Raw genomic sequence first — 22,647 nt, 5'->3', positions numbered from 1 at the left:
GAGCCCACTTTGCGAAGCCCAAAATATTGTCATATTCTAGAGGCCCAAATAAGCACCACGTGTCAAATGACGTGGCATGCCAAGTCAAGGAAAGTATTCAATAGGATCATGCCACATGTCAAAATGATGCAGCAGACCCATGAAACTAAAGCCCATAAAAGGTGACACATCACTCAAATCTGATTGGTCAAAGGAAGTTCATCTTCATCATGACTCTCCCTTTTCCACAACTATAAATAGGGGTCTCATAATTCAGAAAAGGGACCCCCAGAACTCTAACAAGTAGCAAGAGAAAGCTCGTGGATCAAACGCCGAATTTCTCTAAAAGCTCAAGCATCTAAATCAAGTTCATCAAGATTCAAGATTAAGACTGCAATATTCAAGAATAGGCTCAAAAGCCCTTGAATTCAAGCATAAGTCAAGATCAAATCCCTCAAGTTCATCAAATCAAGTTCAAATTCAAGATTAAACTTTAAGCCCTCGAATTTATATTTGAAAAGGCGAATCAGAAGATTCATAGAGATTGTAACACTCACATTGAAATCAATAAAATTGATTGTTGCAATATATTTTTCTTGTCTCGATTATTTATTTTTCGGCCTTGAAATTTTTATTGTCCAACATGTGTATATACATTTTGTACAATATATATACAAATATACAATTCTTGAAATAATAAAAAATAAAAGAATGAGGGGGGGGGGGGGGGAGCGCGATAGGGGGGGGGGAAGGGAGGAAGGGGAGGGAGATGGGAGAGAGAAAGTGGAGAGAGGCGAGAAAGAGGGAGAGAAAGGAAGAGACTTAAGGTATATTTATGTTTTGTAATTATGCAAACTTTAATCATGCCTTGTAATTATGGACTAAAAGTTACCTATATCTGAAGAGAAGTGAAATAAAGGGATGGGAATGGAGAAAGGGGAGAGAGATGAGAGAGAGGAAGCGAGAGGTGAGAAAAAGATAGAGAAAGAGATGAATTTAAGATATATCTATGCTTTGTAATTATGTAAACTTTAATCATGTCTTATAATTATGGACTAAAAGTAATTATTTATATCTAAATTTTGCCATTTTTTTAACTTCAACACCACAAAGGTCTAGCCCTATCTTGTTGACATGCGTCCATGTCAACAGTCTTACCTCAAATGAACTTGATCTTATCCAAAGTCACTGGGTCATGGCCAAATTCATCCTGTAAATCGCTAGCCATGACCGAGCAACTAGAACCATCAAGTTGAGCCTCTAACACACAATACTCTTTCGTTGCATTTGTTTAAATTATCAATAAATAAATTTAAAGCAATATTTTTTACTTACACATAAGACAGAGAAAATAAGTAAGGTAAGAAAAATACTCAACCAAGATTACTTATTCCAATCGAAGGGTGTACATTTGCCACATGGAGACACATGCATCATATTTTCCCCAATATATTTATCCATTCATAAAAGTGACCCTATAGCAATTATCAACGTGGCCCAATGATTAGACTTGAAGGCCCCACCTTGCTTCTTGATCTCAACGAAAACATCTAAAAACTATCCACAAACTTCTCCTTTGTTTTCTTCTTATTTTTTTTTTTTAAATCTCATTTAGAAAAAAAAAATTAAAAATATATATATTTTTTTCCACTCGATGTTTAATATCTATATTATAATTTAATTTAATTTAAATTTAATTTAATTTAAATTTAATTTAATTTAAATTTACTTCGAAAAGTGTCATATTGAATGAAAAATATTTTCTAACAAAAACAATTTCAGAAATTTAAATTTAAGACCTAATTAAAAATAAAGTAGTACTTAGAATTTCTCTTTCTTCAATTATACAGCAAAAACTCTCTTTGTACGCGTAATAATAAATTAACTAACCACCAAAACAACTTTTATACCTTCCCTTGTTCCCACTCCAAAAGAAAAAAAAAAAACCTTATCAACAATCACTTAAATCAACAACAAAAAATTCATTTCTCATCTATACATACAAAAACCCCCTTCACCATTTTCCTCCTCTAAAAATCAATAATGTCTAAACAAACGAAACAGACATACAGAGTCTGTTTCTGTTTTCGGCGGCGATTCAAAGTAGTCGCCGTCGAGGCTCCAACAGATGTGAAGAAATTATTTAATGATTACTCCGATAACGGAGTAATGACTGCGGAGAATCTTCAACGTTTTTTAGTTGAGGTTCAAAAGGAGGAAAATGCAAGTTTAGAAGATGCACAAAATATTATGAATAATCTTCATGAACTTAAGATCCTTAATGTTTTTCATAGAAGAGGTCTTCATCTTGATGCATTTTTTAAATATCTCTTCGCTGATATTAATCCTCCAATTAATCCTAATCGCCGGGTAAGAATTACATATTTTGTTCAATTTTGTTGCTTCATTTTTTTTAAATTTTATGTGATAATAATATGTTTGATATGTCATGAGGATTTTGATGAAGTTGTTAACATTTGATATTAAAAAATTGCTACTCGTCTGTCCCATTTTATGTGTTACAGTTGGAATTTCGAGAGTTAATAAGCAAATTTCATCTGTCTTCTATACAATTTGCCTCTCTGTTAGCCATATTTTCATTTTCCTCTTTTTTTAGATGAGAAGAAATTGTTTAATCATTACTCCGTTATGAATGCGGAGAAGTATTATGAGTGATCTTCGTGAACTTGAGATCCTTAATGTTTTTCATAATCGAAGAGCTCTTCATCTTGACGCATTTTTTAAATATCTTTTTTGCTGATATTAATCCTCCAATTAATCGTAATAGCGGGGTAAGAATTACTACATATTTCGCTGGCGTTGCTCTGTATTTTGATTTTCTAATAGTATTTAATTGAGATTTTGTCTGTACATTTTGTTGTGATTGATTTTGATGTGGCTGGTGACATTCTTTTAAAATAAAATTGGGGGCAGGACAGGGGTAGGGGAAACGGGTGAGCGGATTACGAGGTGGGGAATGGAACCCTCACCAACATAGTGAAAGTTCATGTATCCAACCTAATGAGCTACTAAGATATCCCAGCTGACGACATAGTGTATTAAAAAAATGGTAAAACAATAGTCTCCTCGTCCATGTTATACATTATTTAGTACTATAATATATATGACTAAGCAATGGAAATTGATCTGAAATTAAATTTCAAGGTAAAATTATCATTGACAGAAAACAGTTTCAGTTGGGAACATTTTCTTTCGTAGCAAATGCACCCAAATGTCAAATGCTTTGTGTTTAAGCTTTTGTATCAGCATAACCTGTTTAGAAGATGCAATTGAAAGGTTCGAATAGGATTCTTGTATATAAATTAACTAGCGCATTCAGAGGCGGAGTCAGAAGTTTTAGTTTATAGGTTCTAGACCACAATTCGTTTTGTTTACTGGGTTTTGAGTAGATTATTTATGCATATTGAATAGAATTTTTAACACAAATAGAAGGTTTGAATCACAAAAACTTTTAGATTTGACTGTCAATGTTAGTTATTTTTAATTTACATGTATATGTTGTTACTAAAAGTGAGTCTCCCCTTTTGGACATGTTCTTAGTAACAGAATGCAAGTGAAAGCTAATTTAATCAGAGTATCTTTTTTTATTTCTTTTGGTAAATTAGTATATTTGATATATGATCTTTGAAGTAATAAATTCTCATTTTCGTTGTTTCAGATTCACCATGATATGAATGCGCCTTTGTCGCATTACTTCATATACACAGGCCATAATTCTTATTTAACTGGGAATCAATTGAGTAGTGATTGCAGTGATGTCCCTATAATACAGGCCCTGCACAAAGGTGTACGAGTAATTGAATTGGATATATGGCCAAATTCCGCTAAAGATGATGTGGAAGTTCTACATGGAGGGTATGTCACTGATGCTGGATTTTGCAAACTGACCGTTGAGTAAAAAGTTGTCTGAACGTCACATTTTTTCTTGAGAACCCCGTGTGTAATAGAGGATTAATACATGCATCAGAAAACTATTACTTTTACTGTGTAGGGTGACAATAATCGAATTACAACAGGGAAAAACTCTTAAGCTTTGCTATGTATGTTTCTGCCGGACTAGCATTGGAATTGAATTTCACGTCATACTTCTTGGACTATACTTATTATGAATTTTTGGGTATTGAGTTCTCTCTATTGTGCTTGTTCTTTTCAATCTTCTTGTAGTTTGTAAGTGTACTCTTTGCATACAGAACGTTGACAACTCCAGTTGCGCTCATCAAATGTTTGAGGTCTATCAAGGAACATGCTTTTGCTGTATCCGAGTATCCTGTGGTAATAACACTTGAAGATCATCTAACTACAGATCTTCAGGCAAAAACGGCGGAGGTGTGTATGTTCATATTTGGATATGGTACCACATTTATTGATCCTAATAATGCTTTTGTGGAAAAATCATAGATGATCACTCAAACATTTGGAGACATGCTGTTTTCTCCCGATGAATGTTTGAAAGAGTTTCCATCCCCAGCAACACTGAAAAGACGTGTTCTGATATCAACTAAGCCACCTAAAGAATACCTTAAGGCTAAGGAAGTTAAGGAAAAAGACTCAACGAAAGAAAAGGATCAAGATGATACAGAAGCTTGGGGAAGGGAAGTTTCAGACCTTAAAGCCAGATACAATGATAAGGTGTAAAAAATGCATTACCAATTAGTTTCTTCAATCAAAGTCTATTTTTGCCACATTCTGACACTATTCCAAACAGGATGACTCTGATGAAGCAGAAGCCGACGACGATGATGAAGAAGATCCTACCTCGCAGCCAAATACAGCACCAGAATACAAGCGTTTAATTGCCATTCATGCTGGAAAGGGAAAAGGTGGACTGTCTGATTGGCTGAGGGTTGATCCTGATAAAGTAAGACGACTTAGCTTGAGTGAGCAAGAACTTGGAAAGGCTGTAGTTACTCACTCAAAAGAAATTATCAGGTATAGTATCTTGCTCCATCCATCAGATTAACTACGTACAGTATAAGTTATAACCCTTTCTTTGTCGATTTCATAGACTGGTGGATATGCAAGGCGAATAACTTCAATTGCTTCCCCAGTATATATTTACTTTCTTTTCTTCTGTGTCATTTTTCTGGAGGGGGATGTTCATAACCAAGGGTGTATCATTTTATTGATGTATACTTTGTGATATACAGAACTAAAACCATTATACTTTGTTTTATGTGATAAAACGAGGGAATATTGCTTGAGATGGTTTGGTTATGTCGTATGTAGGCCTAAAATGTAGCAATCAGTGTAGATGTTTAGGTTCAACGACAAAGGTGTTAAAAGGGACAAGCTTGACACAAACTTACTTGTGAAGGAAGTTGTCTCGAACGACCTACAATCTTTCGAATCCAAGCAGACAGCCAAATTAAAAAAAAATCACAGTTGAAACAAAAGATCTGTATAGACATACCAACTACTTGAGATTAAGGTTTACTCATACCGGTACACTTACATTACCTTCATTAATTTGTATGCCCGTAGTACACTTGAGAACCTGTAGTGTTAGAGAACCCCATATTATTGATTATTGGAATGAAACAAGTGCAAATGGAGCAAAAATGGACATTGGATTTTTCAACCTCAATTATCTTAGGATTGAGGTGTCATCGTTGTTGTTGTTGTTGGTGTTCTTGTTAGTTATGTGTGATCAAAGGAGTTTCAGATGACACAATCAACTCATTTGATACTTCAAAATTCTGGAATATTATAGCAAATTACTTGCTATAATGTGTCATGTAATTGATCTACAGCACCCATGTGTATGCCGTCTAAGTTTTTACCAATTTATTCATGCCATGTACATGTAACAGACTGTATGTGCATAATTATGGTATGCTTACAGGTTCACTCAGAGGAACATACTGAGAATATACCCAAAGGGCATACGTTTTGATTCATCTAATTACAATCCTTTTATTGCATGGACACATGGAGCTCAAATGGTGGCATTCAATATGCAGGTTAGTCTTCTTTCTTTATCCCGCAAGTAAACCTCCCACAAAAAGGAAAGCAGAAAGAGTAGCATTCGTAAGAGAAAACTGTAATGTAAAGTTAATCAATTCTACTGTGCCTTGTTAATTTTGAGAAAAATCATTCTGTAGGAAAAACTAGACTCGCATAAACCACAATGTCAGATAAACAAAATACAATTTAGTGTTTGATCTCAGTGACCCTTTTCTTGGTTAGACCACTGCTTATACATACATGATTACAAGAGTCACATGTGGTTTTCCATTCATGATGTAACAATTGATTTAAAGGAAATGTGTGAAGTGTTAATCTTTGTTCTATTTTCTATTGGTGAAGACATAGCAATTAGAAATACCTACCAGAATCTAGTTACCTATCCTTAAGCATGAGCATAAATCCTAGGGTTCTTACATTAGTGATTTATTTTGACGTCTAACACATATCACATTAGAATTTCTTTGAAGATTTCTACACACTTGCATATGTGTCAGTGTCGTGACTCCAATATCTGAAACAATCTCTCTACCCCACAAAGGTAAGAGTACGATTTGTGTACACCCTACCCTTTCTAGACTCCATTTGTGGTATTACACTGGGTATGTTGTTTAAATTGAAGCCTCAGATCTGTTACACTGGGAACAACCTCTCTACTTTTTCGGAAGTAGCGGTATGGACTGCGTACATTTTACCCTCCCAAGACCCCACTTGGTGGGAATTCACTGGGTTCGTTGTTGTTGTTATCTACAAATGAACTTGGAGGAGGAGTTACAATATGTAGTAATTAAGGGAGAGCTCAAAGATTGGTGTGGCTATGTAAAATTACTGGCCACCCCACCCGCGCGACAATACCCCTTTAAGCACCCACTGAAAAGAAGCAATATAGCTAAAAGGTCGCTTTCTTAGACGCTGGGTTATTTATTCTAAGTTCTACCGTCACACTTGATTTTCACTATATAACTTTATTTGTTCCCAATATCGTCTTTTTCAATCAATTTGTTTGTCATAGTCTTCCCAAGTAAAATGCATAAACAAAAGTTTTGTGGCAGGGCTATGGAAGATCACTTTGGTTAATGCATGGTATGTTCAGAGCCAATGGTGGTTGTGGATATGTTAAGAAACCAGATATACTACTGAAAGCAGGTCCCAACAATGAGATCTTCGATCCTGAAGCAAATTTGCCTGTCAAAACTACATTGAAGGTACTCGAGGGAATCTAGTTCTTTAGCTGGCTTTATTAGATTATGTATGGTTTGATCATGTTGATGCAAATAATCCAAGACCTTCCTGAACTAAACAGGTCACCGTATTTATGGGTGAAGGATGGTATTATGACTTCGAACACACACATTTTGATGCATACTCTCCTCCAGATTTCTATGCGAGGGTACGTGGATTTACTTAACCTTCATTATTATTTGGTTAATTTACTTGTTTAAATTCTGTATTTGCCATAATTATCCCTCAATACACTCTGGTGTTGGGAGTTAGGCTTAAGAGATTACATGGAAACTATGTCCGTTCTCAAGTATCAACAGTCTTTGTTCTCTGCTTCTGCTGGGGAATCATTTGGCATGTTAAATCAACAGAAGAAAAGAAGAGACTTCTAGTTTTTTTGTCGATAAGGCAACACCTGGATTTGAACCTGGAAAAAAAAGGATTGGCAGTTGTCCTCAGCCGGGGGTCTATGGGAAGCAGCCTCTCTACGTCCTGGGTTGTTGTTGCAACATACCCACTGTAATCCCACAAAGTGTGGTACGGGGAGGGTAAAACGTACACAGTCCATACCACTACCTTAGAAGAAGTAGAGAGGCTGTTTCCGAGAGACCGCCGGCTCAGAACAAAAAACAATATAAAAAGATATAATAAACACAAAAAACAAGATGGAAGACACTTGTATGTGGTTGTTGTGGTTGTAAAAACGGATTGGCAGTCCTCTGCCTTGCCACCCGTCCATGTCGCCAAAATGAACTTCTTTGTTATTGTATTTGCACCTTGGATTCTGTTTTCCTCCTTTTGTTATGAATTGTCTATCGAGTTAGGTTTGAAAAGGAGAATCTGAATGGTTTAGTTGTGTGTAAACGATAAGCAGATAGGAATTGCTGGAGTTCGTGCTGACGTAGTAATGAAGAAAACAAAGACTCTAGAGGACAATTGGATACCAACATGGGATGAACAATTTGAGTTCCCATTAACAGTTCCAGAATTGGCTCTACTCCGTATAGAAGTTCATGAGTATGATATGTCCGAAAAAGATGATTTTGCTGGCCAAACATGTTTGCCTGTTTCAGAACTTAAACAAGGTATCCGCGCAGTACCACTCCACAACCGCAAGGGAGAGAAATACAATTCTGTCAAACTACTTATGCGTTTTGAATTTATGTAACTCTGTGAGTTCTGTTTTGTTATGTTCTGCTTTGTGGAAATAAAGATTCTGCATGCTTTGCAGGCTTGCTTCTGCGTGTTTTGTGGTACATTGTGCATCTTTGTTAATATGTTCTGAGATGTAAATAAGTTTTTGTAGTAAAATGTGTGCCAATATTTTTTGTAAAATCGTTTAGATATTGTGTATTTTTCTCATTGTATATGCTGAGATGTGTATATGTGTGTGGAAAACTTTTCCCCTTTTCATTGTGGTTTGTATTGCTGCAATCAAGTATAAGATTTAGTAACAATATTGATTTATTCTCATTTGTCCAAGTCCTATTAGTAATCCTAAATTGTTTAGGATTTGGTAATTGTAGTAAAAATTTTATTAACTACTCCCTCTGTTTAAAACAGAATGACCTACTTTGACTTGACACAAAGTTTAAGAAAATAAAGATGACTTTTGAATCTTGTGGCATTAAATTAAAGTTGTATCAAATGTACTAAAATGCTCTTTAATTTTGTGGTTCTAAATATGTAATGTGGAAAGTTGAAATTAAAGTATTGCCAAAAAAGGAAAGGGGTCATTCTTTTTTAAATTGACTAAAAAGGAAAGTAGGTTATTCTTTTTTAAACGGAGGGAGTATTATATTGGTTTGTTCTTATTTGTCTAAGCCTATTAGTAATCCTAATTTGTATAGGATTGGGCAATTTTAAAATTTATAAATTTACAAATTCAACTCAAATTCAGATTTCCAAATTCAAACTTTATTATATACTTGCTTTCTCACATCAATCCATTCACTAATAGTATTTTCTTTTTTCCTTCTTGATTTTCCTTTCTACAATCATCCAAACACCGCCCAAAATCCTACATCCCAAACTTGCAACTTTCATGCCTTCCTAATTGAAACAAGTTTAAAAAAAAACTCACAAATCATACCTTCTTTTCGTAATTTTCTCTCTCTTTTTTTTTTTTTCAATCATCCAAACAGCCCCTTACCCTTGCCTCCCTCATTGCAACTTCCATGCTCCTTGGTAGAACCATTATGAGGACATAATGGCGATTGCTCGTTTGCATATTATTTTTTGAGATTCAACAACATATATATCCGGTATAACCCTATAAGTGGCGACAAGGAGGATAGAGTATAAGTAACCTAACTCCTAACTAGGTGGTTACAAAGGTTGTTTCACTTGAGAAAAAGTATTTCAAAGCAGTTCGGAAAAAAGTCAACCTTATCCCTACCTTGGGAGGTGGAGAGACTTTTTTTGATAAACCTTCGGAAAAAAACTAACCTTATCCCTAATTTAGGAGGTAGAGAGGTTGTTTTCATTAGACTTTGGCGCTAAGAAAAAACATTTCAAAGCAGTTTGGAAAAAGAAATATGAGTTTGATTATGGATTTGAAAGAAGAAGGTAACGATGATCTATCGATACTACTAAACTTTTCATCAGTTGAAAATAACTACATTTACAGATCAGGATTCCCTCATCCCTCCAACTTTGCTTTCCTCAAATCACTCAATCTTCGTTCTATCATATGCTTATGTCCAGAACCCTACCCCGAAGAACACATGGAATTCCTACGAATAAACAATATCAACCTCTACCAATTCGGACTCGATGGAACAAAGGATCCATCAACTATGTCAAGCAGAAGTGAAATCATAATGAGTGCTTTGAGAGTGATAATTGATGAGAGAAATTATCCAGTTTTATTACATTGTAATCGCGGAAAACATCGTACTGGTTGTGTTGTTGGATGCTTGAGGAAATTGCAGAACTGGTGTTTGGATGCTGTGGTGGAAGAGTATAAGCATTTTGCAGGAGCAAAGTGGAGGGAAAATGACATCAAATTTTTAGAGGGATTTGATGTTCAAATATTATTTGAATATTTCAGTTACTTGTGATATTGAATATTGTTTTGGGTGGTTGTTACCATGGCTTTGTATTGTTTGATTAAATATCATGTTTGTTTTGAATGTTACTTAAATTTTGTTGTATTGTATCATTAAGTTCCATCGTTAGGTAATGACGAAAAGTCTCACTTTATGTAACGATCGATTTGGTGGGATTGCATTACCTTATATTTTTTTTCTTCTCATTAGTAGACCTAACATGTACTCTACTTTTCTAGTAGTAATAGGTTTAACCTTCTAATTATTGATGTGTGAGATTATGTAATGACAGAAAATGATACAATATAATCTATCAAAATGTTGTATTCATTAAAACAATGCAATACAATACATTATGAAACTATACTTAACAACCATCAAAATAGAGTGTAATTGTTACTCCCTCCGTCCAAGTTGAGGTTGGATTTTAGGTTTCGGGTAGAGTCGAATGTTGAGGTTGAAAGAGTTTTGAAAAGTATTTTTCTTATATAATGTTTTCTTTAAATTTGAAGAAAATAAATCTGTTTGGGAAAGATTTTTCTTATCCATTGTCCTTATCTAAAGTCTTGGCTCCATCCTATATGTCCTTGATCTAGCTCCTAGTGTACGCTCTAGGAACTCCCCTAACCTCTAAGAATTTCTATAGAACCTCTCTCGAGATTTTGCCTCATGTATTTTCTAGGTTGATAAATACCATGTATAGGTCCTTCTTCCTCTCCCTATACTGTTCCACCGATCTTCTTACAACATATAAATGACTTTTGTAGTAAAATGCCCGACATGAATATGAATTGATTCTGGAAAATAGACACGCCCTCTTCGCCCTCATTTCAACTATCTTCTCCCGAATTTTCATAGTCTGATTTAGCTACTTAATACCCCTATCTCTAGACTAGAGTGATAACAAAAGAATTTTCATTATCATAAGTGAGAGAGAATTTTTGAAAAGTGAAGCACAAAGAAGGAACCCACAAGCTTAAAAACAAAGCTAAGTGTTGGAGAACAAAATTCTTGTTTTGCATTTTGTACCTACTTTGCAAACAAAAGAGTCATGGGGTATATGGTTTGCTTAGTAAAGGATTACAAAATTAAATTTTGGTAGAGCGGTAAGTATTCAATCATCTTTAATTAGAGGTCTCAAATTTGAGTGTGACTATTAAGCCATTTTTGATAGAGAATGCTTTGCCTTCAAAGTGGGACTTCCCGTGATAAATTCAGATTAGTTGATACTCAAAGCCGATATCAATCATCGAATGAAAAAAAAAACAAACTATAAAATTAGGGGTAACCATTTATAAAAAAGACGTATCATCTTTTGAGCTATAATTCCGAGTTAAAGTTGGTTAGACACATTGAGCTGTAATTGGTTGCTAGAATTATGGGTCAATTCAAAATAAAATTGGAAATATAACTAAATGCTACAATATATATGTATCTATAATTTATAATCTATATCTATAATCTATAATCTATATCTATATCTATAATATATTAAAAGTGTGAAGATCCTTAGAAAAGCAATTTGAAATTTTTGTCCTTCATTAAAAAATTTTATTTTAGACAAAATCGTCTTTTTATTATTTTTTTCAAATTATTATAATATTAAATATTAATTATATTAACATATGGAAAGTTTTGATCTCCTAAATATACGAAAGTAAAATTCCTAAATATATAATAAATAAAAGGGGATTATACAAAAATAGCTACATTTTACTGGAAAACTCACATTTCATTTTACATAATTACTATTTATAGCCGCTGTGTTCAATTTACGCCCGCTGTATTCGATTTTATCAATAGTCTGTATTCATATAAAATATAAATACAGTACCATTTAGCTGCTATATTCGATTCACAGCCGTTGTATTCATAAAAACATAAATACACTACATATTTAGTCTTGCCAAAAACACTATCATTTTTTTCTTTTTATTTTTTTGATACTTTTTCTTTTTCGTGCTTTCCTCGTTTTTTCTTCTTCTTTTTTCTAATTTTTCCTATTTTTTTTTTTTATATATTTTTTTCTCTCTTCTATATCTCTTTTTTTTTGTACTTATTTTCTTTATCATTTTTTTGTTCTATTTTATATTTTTTGTATTTTTAAAAAATATAACTACTCGAGCACAATTCATTGATGATAACGTAACTACCATAATTGTTTATCTATTTGTAGTCACACCATCATTTATATTTTTGTTTTCATTGATACAACTATATTTGTATTTTAAAGTTCGCGCTTGTATTTGTATTTTGTAGTTCATGTTTATATTTGTATTTTATAGTTCGCACTTGTATTTGTTAGTTCACACCATCATTTATATTTTATATAATTCGCACTTATATTTTTAAAGAACTGTTTTGTATTTGTATTTTATAATTGATTTGTATGTTATATTGGATTATATTTGTATCATGATTTTATTGTGTTTTTATATTTAGATTATATTTGTATTTGTATTCTATTTTCGTCGATGTCTTTTTATTTTTAAAGAATTATTTTGTATTTGTATTTGTAAGTTGATTGCATATTGTATTTAGTCGTGATTATGTACAATTTATCATTTGTATTTGTATATAAATAAGTAAATGCATTAATTGTATTTTCTTGATTCTAAAATATATAAATATGCAATGTATCATTTGATACAAATGTACCGTTTTGTATTTGTATGTCAAAATTATTATTCGTATTTGTAAATAAATAAATATCACTTGATACAAATACAATGATTTTAAAAATTGATACAAACAAATACAAACAAATGAAATCAATGATTTTAAAAATACAAATGCATATTGTATTTTTATAAAAATTTGAATTGTATTTATTTGTATCAATAAATACAACTCGTATAAATAAATACAAACAAATATTCGTAAAAATAAAATCAATCGTTCATTTTCAATAATTAAAAAATATAAATGATAGTTCACACTTGTATCTATATGTTATAGTTCGCATTTTTATTTGTACTTTATAATTCCCACTTGTATTTGTATGTTATAATTCACCTTTGTATTTATATTTTATGGTTCACACTTGTATTTATATTTGCTAGTTCGCACAAATGAAAAGCAGGAGAAAAATAAAAAGAAAAAAAAGTGAGAAAAAGGAGAAAAAATACGAAAAAAGAAGGAGAGTAATAGAAAACAGAGAAAAAATAAAAGAAAAAAAAATAGAAGGAGAGAAAATAAAAAGGAAAAGAAGAAAAAGAAAAAAAAAAAGACAAAATGAAAAAAAGACAACGAAAAAGAGAAGATTGAAAAAAGAAAGAAGAAAGAGAAAACAAAAAAAGGAAAAGAAAAAATGAAGAAAAAAACTGAAAAAAAAAAAGAGTAACAGAAAATAGAGAAAAAAACAAAAAAAGGAGGAAAAAAACCATTTTCTAATTTCTAATGCAATTTCTTATGTTAGTTTTTCAAATTTCTTATAGTATGTTTTTTTCTTGAAGAATGTGAAAATTCTCCAATCAACAATTGAATTCAAAATTAGTTACGATGATATATGTCTTATAGATAGTGTTACCACACATATTATTTTAAAAGATGAGAAATATTTCTCTTATTTGGTGATGAAAGAAGCCAATGCTAATATTATTTCTGGTAGTACAAGATTAATTGAAGGCTACGAAAAAGCTAACTTATTACTTTTTGGAGGAACAAATTTGATAATTGATGAAACATTATATTGTAGTAAGTCTCAAAGAAAATTAAGTTTCAAAAACATTTGCCAAAATGGCTATCATGTTGAGGCTACAAATGATGGAAAGATTGAATATCCTTATATTACTACAATAATGTCGGGTAACAAATATATACTTGAAAAATTATCTGCTCTTTTTTCTGGCTTATACTACACAAGAATTAGCACTGTTGAAACATATGCCATAGTAAATCAGAAGTTTATTAATTCAAATAATTTTATTATTTGGCATGACGGGTTGGATCATCCCGGTTCTAATATGGTGCGCAAAATAATTGAGAATTCATATGGACACTCATTGAAGAATCAAAAGATTCTTCAATTTAAAGAATTCTCTTATGCAACATGTTTTCAAGGCAAATTAATTACTAGACCATCAATAATTAAAGTGGGAATTGAATCTCCTACATTTTTGAAACGTATACAGAATGATATATGTGGGCCCATTCACCCTTCATGTGGACCATTTAAGTATTATATGATTTTAATAGATGCATTTACAAGATAATCACGTGTGTGTTTATTATCAACTCGTAATTTGACATTTGCGAGATTACTTGCTCAAATAATAAAGTTAAGAGCACAATTTTCAGATAATACAATAAAAATAATTTATTTTGATAATGCTAGTGAATTTACATCCCAGACTTTTGATGATTATTGTATATCAACTGAAATAACAATTAAACATTCGGTTGCCTACGCTCATACTCAAAATGGTCTAGCAGAATCATTGATTAAACGCCTCCAATTAATCGCTTGATCAATGCTTATGAGAACAAAACTTTCTATTTTGATATGGGATCGTGCTATTTTGCATGCAACAGTTCTTGTGCGGATAAGGCCCCCAAGTTATCATAAAATCTCCCCATTACAATTGAGTTTTGGTCAAGAGCCCAATATTTTCCATCTAAGAATTTTTGGATGTGTGGTATAGGTTTCAATTGCTCCACCATAACCTATAAAAATGGATCCTCAAAGAAGATTGGGAATATATGTTGGGTATGAATCTCCTTCTATTATAAAATATTTGAAATGTATGACTGGAGATTTATTTACGGCAAGATTTGTTGATTGTTATTTTGATGAAACAATATATCCAACATTAAGCGGAGAAAATAAGCAATTGAAAAAGGAAATAGGCTGGAATACATTATCATTATCTCACGTATCCTTGTACAAATAAATGTGAACTAGAAGTTCTAAATATAATTCATTTGCAAAACATTGAAAATCAACTGCCATATGCATTCACTGACCTATCAAGAGTTACAAAATCTCACATTTCAGCTGTTAATACTCCCATTCGAGTTGATGTTCCCATAAAATAATTGACTAATGCAAATGACTCAAAACTACACTTAAAACGTGGTAGACCAATCGATTTTAAAGATAAAAATCCTTGAAAAAGAAGATGAGCAAATGATCAAAATAATCGTAATATGAAGGAATCTACTCAAGAAGAGCAACAAGACATAACAATTGATAAAACCTCAGAAGAGATTCAGGTACCTGAAAATAATGAAAATAAAGAGATCCCAGTCAGTTATGTCTCATAAAAAAAAATGAAATCGAAATGATATAATTGTTGATAATATTTTTGCTTATAATGTTGCTAATGAATTAATGCAACAAGATGAAGATCTTAAACCAAAATATCTCGAAGAATGTAGACAGAGAAATGATTGGTCAAAATGAAAAGATGCAATTAAAATTGAATTGATTTCGGTTGAAAAACTCAAAGTTTATGGACCTTTAGTCCAAACACCTGAAGTTATAAAGTCAGTGGGCTACAAATGAATTTTTGTGTGAAAACGAAATGAGAAAAATGAAGTCGTAAGCTGTAAACCACGACTTGTGGCACAGAAATTTTTGCAAAGACCTGACATTGATTATATGGAGACATATTCTCTGGTGGTGGATGCAATCACCTTCAGGTATCTTATTAATTTGGCAGTTCGTGAAAAACTTGATATGCATATGATGGACGTTGTCACATCCTATTGATATGGCTCATTAGACAGTGATATTTATATAAAAATTCCTGAAGGATTCAAAATGCCTGAGGAGTATAAAAATTCTCGAGAAAATTGTTTAATCAAGCTTCAGAAATTCTTATACGAATTAAAATAATCAGGACGCATATGGTATAATCGTCTTAGCGAATACCTATTAAAAGAAGGGTATAAAAATGACCTAATCTATCCTTGTGTCTTTATTAAAAGGTCTGGATCTGGATTTGTCATAATAGTTGTATATGTTGATGACTTGAATATCATTGGAACTCTTGAATAGCTTTCAAAGACAGTAGAATATTTGAAAAGAAAATTTGAAATGAAAGATCTCGGAAAGACAAAATTTTATCTTGATCTACAAATTAAATATTTTATGAATGAAATCTTTGTCCATCAATCCACATATACTGAAAATATTTTAAAGAGATTTTATATGGATAAAACACATTCATTAAGTACCCGATGGTTGTAAGATCACTAGATATTAATAAAGATTCATTTCGACCTCATGAAAATGATGAAGAACTTGTTGGTGCTGAAATGTCATATCTTAGTGCAATTGGGCATAAATGTATCTTGCTAGTAATTCACGATCAGATATATCTTTTTCTGTAAATTTATTAGCAAGATTTAGCTCTTCCCTAACACGAAGATATTGGAATGACATTAAGCATATATTTAGATATCTCCGAGGAACTATTAATATGAGACTATTTTATTCAAATGAGTACGATTCACAATTAATTGGTTATGCAGATGCAGAATATTCGTCTGACCCACATAAAGGTCGATCTCAGACAGATTATTTGTTTATATGTGGAGGTACAACTATATCATGGCGTTCAACAAAACAAACCATGATTGCTACATCTTCAAACCATGCAGAGATAATAGCAATTCATGAAGCAAGTCTAGAATGCATCTGGTTGAGGTCAATAACTCAACACATTCAGGAAACATGTGGCCTTACTTTGAAAAAGAATATTTCAACAATATTTTATGAAGACAATGCCGCATGCATAGCTCAATTAAGAGGAGGATACACCAAAGGAGACAAAACAAAACACATTTCACCAAAATTATTTTTTACTCATAATCTTCAAAAGACGGGTGAAATAGATGTTCAACAAGCTCGTTCAAGCGATAATCTAGCAGATATGTTCACTAAAGCATTGTCAACATTAACCTTTGAGAAGTTGAGATTCAAGATTGTGATGTGTTGTCTCCTAGATATTAAGTGATGTTTTTATCAGGAGAGTAAATACGCGTTGCACTCTTTTTTTCTTAATCAAGGTTTTATCCTACTGAATTTTCCTAGTAAATTTTTTAATGAGGCAGCAAACAATGCGTATATAAACCGCTATGTACATCTTATTTCCTTTAGAATTTTTTTTACATAAACATTCAAGTGGGAGTATTGTAAATAAATTATTTCTTTTGTGAATGTTCATATACTACACATACTTCACATACTACACATACTATTGTAGCATGTAAAGAAGTTATATTTCTTTTGTGGATGTATTTTCACATACCACACATACTGCATCTACTATTGCCTATAAAAGGCATTGCACACTACATCGTAAAAACACATCAAAAGAAAATAAAGTCATTTTCTTATATCTATAGGTCTCTCTCCCATCTTTTCATTTTAATTTATTATAGTGTATTTATTTTCAACAAATTTCAATTTTTCTACTCCTTTTTTTCAGATGCTTTGAACTATATAACTACAAGTTTAGTTCGAGCAAAAGGGAACTCATGTAAAGCTTTAAATTTTATCTTTTATTTCTCGTTCAATGCTTATGTTTATGTTAGGATCTGCTTAGATCGAAATTTGTATCAAAAAATTCTGCATTTGGAAATAAAAAGAGTTTTCTAAAAAAAGTAATTATGCATCAAACAGAATTCGAACTCAAAATTTGACTAAAATTAAATAAGAAATTTACTTATCACTCATCACAATTCTATTGATATGTCAAAATAATAACAATAATAATAATTTAATACATTAAAATTTTCGCTATATACAAGATCCGAGAAAGCTTTATATTGAATATTGATTGTGTCAGCCAACACATTGATAACGTGCTAGGCATATTGCATGCGATGCCTGTCGGTCCTAATTGTCATCTAATTATTCACTTTAATGATTTAATCTTTCAAGGCTTTTAGCATCACCAAACTTGAAAAAGAATGATTTTCATATACTAAAAGTGGATACTTTTCTTTTTGTATTGATTGATAAAAGAGTTTTATCTATGAATGGTGTATGTGAATTAAAATATATTTTTGTATGAATTTTAAGTGATGATGTTACTTATTTAAACTAAAACTATACTGATATGCAAAGTGGCGGATGTACATGTATTCCAGGAGGTTTATCCAAATCCACTTCGTTGAAAAATTATACTATTTTTATATGGTAAAAAAAAATTTATGTATAAATAATAGAAGTTGAACTCCCTTCGACTAGTTCATATATGTATTACTGAACCCCCTCACTCAAAATCCTGGATCCGTCCTTGGATATACATATTTTAATAGTAATGCAATTAATTTTTCCCCCCAATTAGATAGGGTTATATTGAAGTAAATAGGTCATCGTATTATTGACTTCTGTTGTGGAGACAAGTGGGCATGCGGGTTCAAACAAAAAATTACATTGTATATAAGATCAAAATATTGAGTGGTTGGGAGGTGAATTTTCCATGTGAGAGACCTAGGAGGGAATCCAGCCTCTGTCTGCCGCTCAGCAATGAGCTCGTCGCATAGAGGTTGTCTAGTGCGATTTATATCTCTTGTTTGATTTGTAAGATATTGCACAGTGAGCAAGTTACCACAAAGTGATCACCACAAAATGCTTACCCAAAAGATTGGAGTTGTGAATTTTCCTGAGGACTTCAAAAAACCATTTTGTATATATATAATGTATATTTAATCTCTTTAATTTTTTCATGTATTTACTTTTTTATATTTTAAATTTCTAGACGAAAGTTTTGACTCCTACACTATAAAATATATTAGGAGTCGTTTGGTGTGAAGTATAAATCATAATAGTCTCAGGATAAAATATAGGATTATTTTTTTCATGTTTGATTGGAGGTATTAGTTAGTTAAAAGGTTATTTATCTCATTATTTATGTCTTAGTGATGAAATAAATTATTTCATATGTATAATAAAATAATTAATTAAAATAAATTAATCTAAAAATTAATTATCTCGAGATAATTTATTCTAACTAAACCACCCTAAGGTGCAAATGAAATGGTAGAAGACAAAACACTATCCACCAAACCTTATCAAAACGAAATTTGTTCAGAACAAACTTTAAATTATTGTTCGATGTGATAGCAATACCGAGGCCGATTATCCACATAATTATACTTTAGGTTTTTAAAGACTATGCAAATATGTAAAAGTCAATTTGATGTATTAGAATTTTCGCTATATGTGAATTTGCGATACAGATGAACTATAAAAATTTATTGCATATATGCAACATAGGCTTACACTTTTGCAAGAGACTGTTTTCACGAATTAAATTAGAGGCGAAGTTATCCTTAGGCTAGGAGGTTCATCTGAACTTCCTTTGTTGAAAAATTATACTATATATATGGTTAAAATTATTTTTTATGTATTTATAATATATGTTGAATCCCCTTTGATTTGTTCGTATGTATACTTGTGAACCCCCTTTGTAAAAATTTTGACTTCGCCACTGCTTAATTTCGTGATCTCCATATCATATGATAGTAACCTTATTAAGTCATTTCACTTAAAAACTTGGATGCTACACGACGATGACTAATAGCCTGTTTGGTCAGGCTTATTTTAAAAATTTTAGGTGTGATCAAGTTTTTGAAAGAAAATAAGTATTTCTGGGGAATAATCGAAGCAGGTTTTTTATAAACTAAAAAAAAAGTAGCTTTTCCCAAAAAACAACTTTAAAAATTTGGCAAACAGACAACAGTAATTGTTGTTCGAAAGTGTCTTTTAAATTTATTAATCAGACATAAACTGTTTCTCACTAATTTTTTTTTTTTTTGAAAAGTACTTTTGAAAAAAACCACTTCTCAAAATAAGTTGATTTTAGAAATTTGGTCAAACAGATTATAAATTATACTTGAATAGTTTGATAATATCATAAACGTAACGAAAATTGTTGCATATATACTCCTAACCAGTGTTTTAAAAGGCACTCTGGGGCTCGACATAGCCAAAAACGCCTCGAGCCATTGTGGCAAGGCGAAAGTATCGAAAGGTGTGCCCCGAAATTTGAGGCATCCGCCTAAGCATGAAGTGCAAATTAGACGTAAGTCTAGAAAGTTTACAAAATAAAATGATTTGTCCTATTAAATCTCTAATTTAAACTGAATACTAAAATATATGGTTGGTAAATACTTAAATACTCAAATCAAAAGTAAAAGAAGACTTAAAAGTCACACTTTCAAACGTATTTGTCGGTCGGTGTCGACGACGACACTACTCAAGAAGGTACAAGGTGTACTTTCTTCTTCGTAGTTCCTTTCTTTTCTTTAGTTCTTTTCAAGTCGCATAGTGACAAACTTTTAAGTTATTATTTATTTTTTGCTCTTTTTTTAAAATACAATATATGATATATTGGTGTGTAAATATATTGATCGAGTAACGGGAAGGTGAGGATTGATTAATTATGTACTATTTTTGTAATACAAACTTGTATTTTTGAGGATATATAATAATTTATTTTATGAAAGTTGACTTTATTTATTAATTGTATTATGTGGCTTTGGTTATCTTTTTTTTAATCAAAACAATTTTAGATACGTATTTTACTCATTTTTTCATACATAATTTTGATGTAGTTTTACTTTTTTTTTTAGTGATTTATCTCTATCAAAAAGTATTTACTTTTAATTATATTAATTTATAAAATATTAAAAATTTAAAAAATCGCAAGACTTACGTCTCGCCTCGTATCAGATAAAACTGCCTCTGCCTTTAAAACACTACTCTTAACATGTTGAAAACAATTTATATTTATTCTCTTTTTCATTTATTAGACCTACCTTAACGTTAATATTTCAAATTAAAACTGACCCAAACCTTTCATCAGTTGAACCTCAATTGCTTTTAACGTTAAAATTTCGATTAAAATGTCTTTTTTTAAACGAAATTAAAAACCACGCTAATTATTGTGTTTTATCATTTTCGTACTAATCAAGAGCATATACACCTAGGCTGGAATATATAAACTTAATGATGAATTGAACATCTTTGTTAAAAAATTATGTCATATACATTTTTAATATAAACATTAAAATCAATCATTATCTGATATTACCTTAAAAATATTATAGAAATCGGTAATTTTTAAATCCACCACTCCGCCTTCATTACACTTTGCTAGTGGGAGCCTTTCCCATCTAAAGTTAGAAAATGATATGCAATACTAGTTGACAAAAAGTGACAAAAACTTTAGCACTTTTCTTTTTAGTAAATCTAAAAAAAGTTAGTATATCTTTATAATTAAAAATATCTTTAATTTTAAAATTTAGCTTTTATATTAATAAAATAATTTATAATCACATACATATATATATATATATATTAATTAATGTTTGATCATAAACTTTCAATCAAATTTTATTAATTTATATTTAAATATTTATTTAACCATAAAACTTGTTGGATTTTAAAAATCTAATTTTCAAATATTTTAAAGTTCTTAAAAATTGACTCATATTAGTTTTCTGAAACTTCCACTCTCACGAGATATTTTTTTGTCAAATAAAATACATGTCAAACATATTTTCAAGTCTAGAAATCACCATTTCAGAAACTCGAGATTTCAAGTTTAAACTTTAAAATCTTTTATTTTAGACACAAAATTTAAAAGTTTTTTAAATTAAATTTTTTATTAAGTCAAATAGTGTCAACTATTTCATACCTCGAATGTAGTACTTTCTTTATTCCTAAATAAGTGATAGTCTTTTTATTTTATTCTCAAATAAGTGATTGTTTTATATTATCACGAAGATAAATGACTTTCAATTCTACCCTTATTTAAATAAAGAGTGTTTTTTTTATAATAAAGAAACTATTCCTTCTGTTCAATAATATTTATCCATTATTGATTTAAACTCATGTTAAGAATAAAAATAATATGAGTAGTTTTATTATATCACCATTTGAATATAATTAATTCAATAATTTAAAAATATATTAACTAATGACTATAATTAATAACTAAGAATAAAATGGGTAGAAATGAGTAAATTGTTCATTTGTTTTTCAAACTAAAGAAGTACTATTAGATATCTATTTTTAGTATATTGGACATGTATTATTAGACAGAAAAAGTAATAAAATTTTTATATTTCTTTAAGATATTCATTATACTAAAAATAGATATCTAATAATATTTATTTAATTTTAAAAATTAATGAACAACTTAAATATTTTACCTATTTTACTTCTGCTATTAAATTTTATGCATTATCTAATAGTATATCTTTTAAAATATAAAATTATTATATTCAAAAAATAACATAATAAAAATTATCTTTATTATTTATTCTTTCAAAAGATTTGCATAACTCAATAGTGTATTACTATTGTTATTTGTTGGGTGGAGAGAGTATCAGTCTACATACCATCCTTAATATCTTGGCTTCTAGTCATTGGGAGTGCTGCCCAGAATGG

The 22,647-nt window shown here is 30.9% G+C and overlaps 2 protein-coding genes across 2 annotated transcripts; both read left to right on the top strand.

Annotated features, from left to right (window-relative positions):
• Positions 1–1,553: 1,553 nt before the first annotated feature.
• On the top strand, positions 1,554–8,642 carry LOC107871086 (phosphoinositide phospholipase C 2). Its single transcript, XM_016717883.2, has 9 exons — positions 1,554–2,349; positions 3,659–3,855; positions 4,191–4,326; positions 4,399–4,629; positions 4,706–4,929; positions 5,843–5,960; positions 7,017–7,169; positions 7,268–7,354; positions 8,060–8,642. Exons 1-9 carry the CDS (start codon positions 2,023–2,025, stop codon positions 8,351–8,353), a joined length of 1,767 nt encoding a protein of 588 aa, XP_016573369.2. The 5' UTR covers positions 1,554–2,022; the 3' UTR covers positions 8,354–8,642.
• Positions 8,643–8,774: 132 nt separating this feature from the next.
• LOC107872032 (tyrosine-protein phosphatase DSP3-like) lies at positions 8,775–10,260 on the top strand. The gene has a single exon (XM_016718857.2). It carries the CDS (start codon positions 9,723–9,725, stop codon positions 10,245–10,247), a length of 525 nt encoding a protein of 174 aa, XP_016574343.1. The 5' UTR covers positions 8,775–9,722; the 3' UTR covers positions 10,248–10,260.
• Positions 10,261–22,647: the final 12,387 nt, after the last annotated feature.

Source organism: Capsicum annuum, chromosome 5, assembly GCF_002878395.1.
Source record: "Capsicum annuum cultivar UCD-10X-F1 chromosome 5, UCD10Xv1.1, whole genome shotgun sequence".
In the NCBI taxonomy this organism is placed as follows: domain Eukaryota; kingdom Viridiplantae; phylum Streptophyta; class Magnoliopsida; order Solanales; family Solanaceae; genus Capsicum; species Capsicum annuum.
Note: the sequence above shows the minus strand (reverse complement) of the source record. Positions and strands in the feature narration are given on the sequence as shown.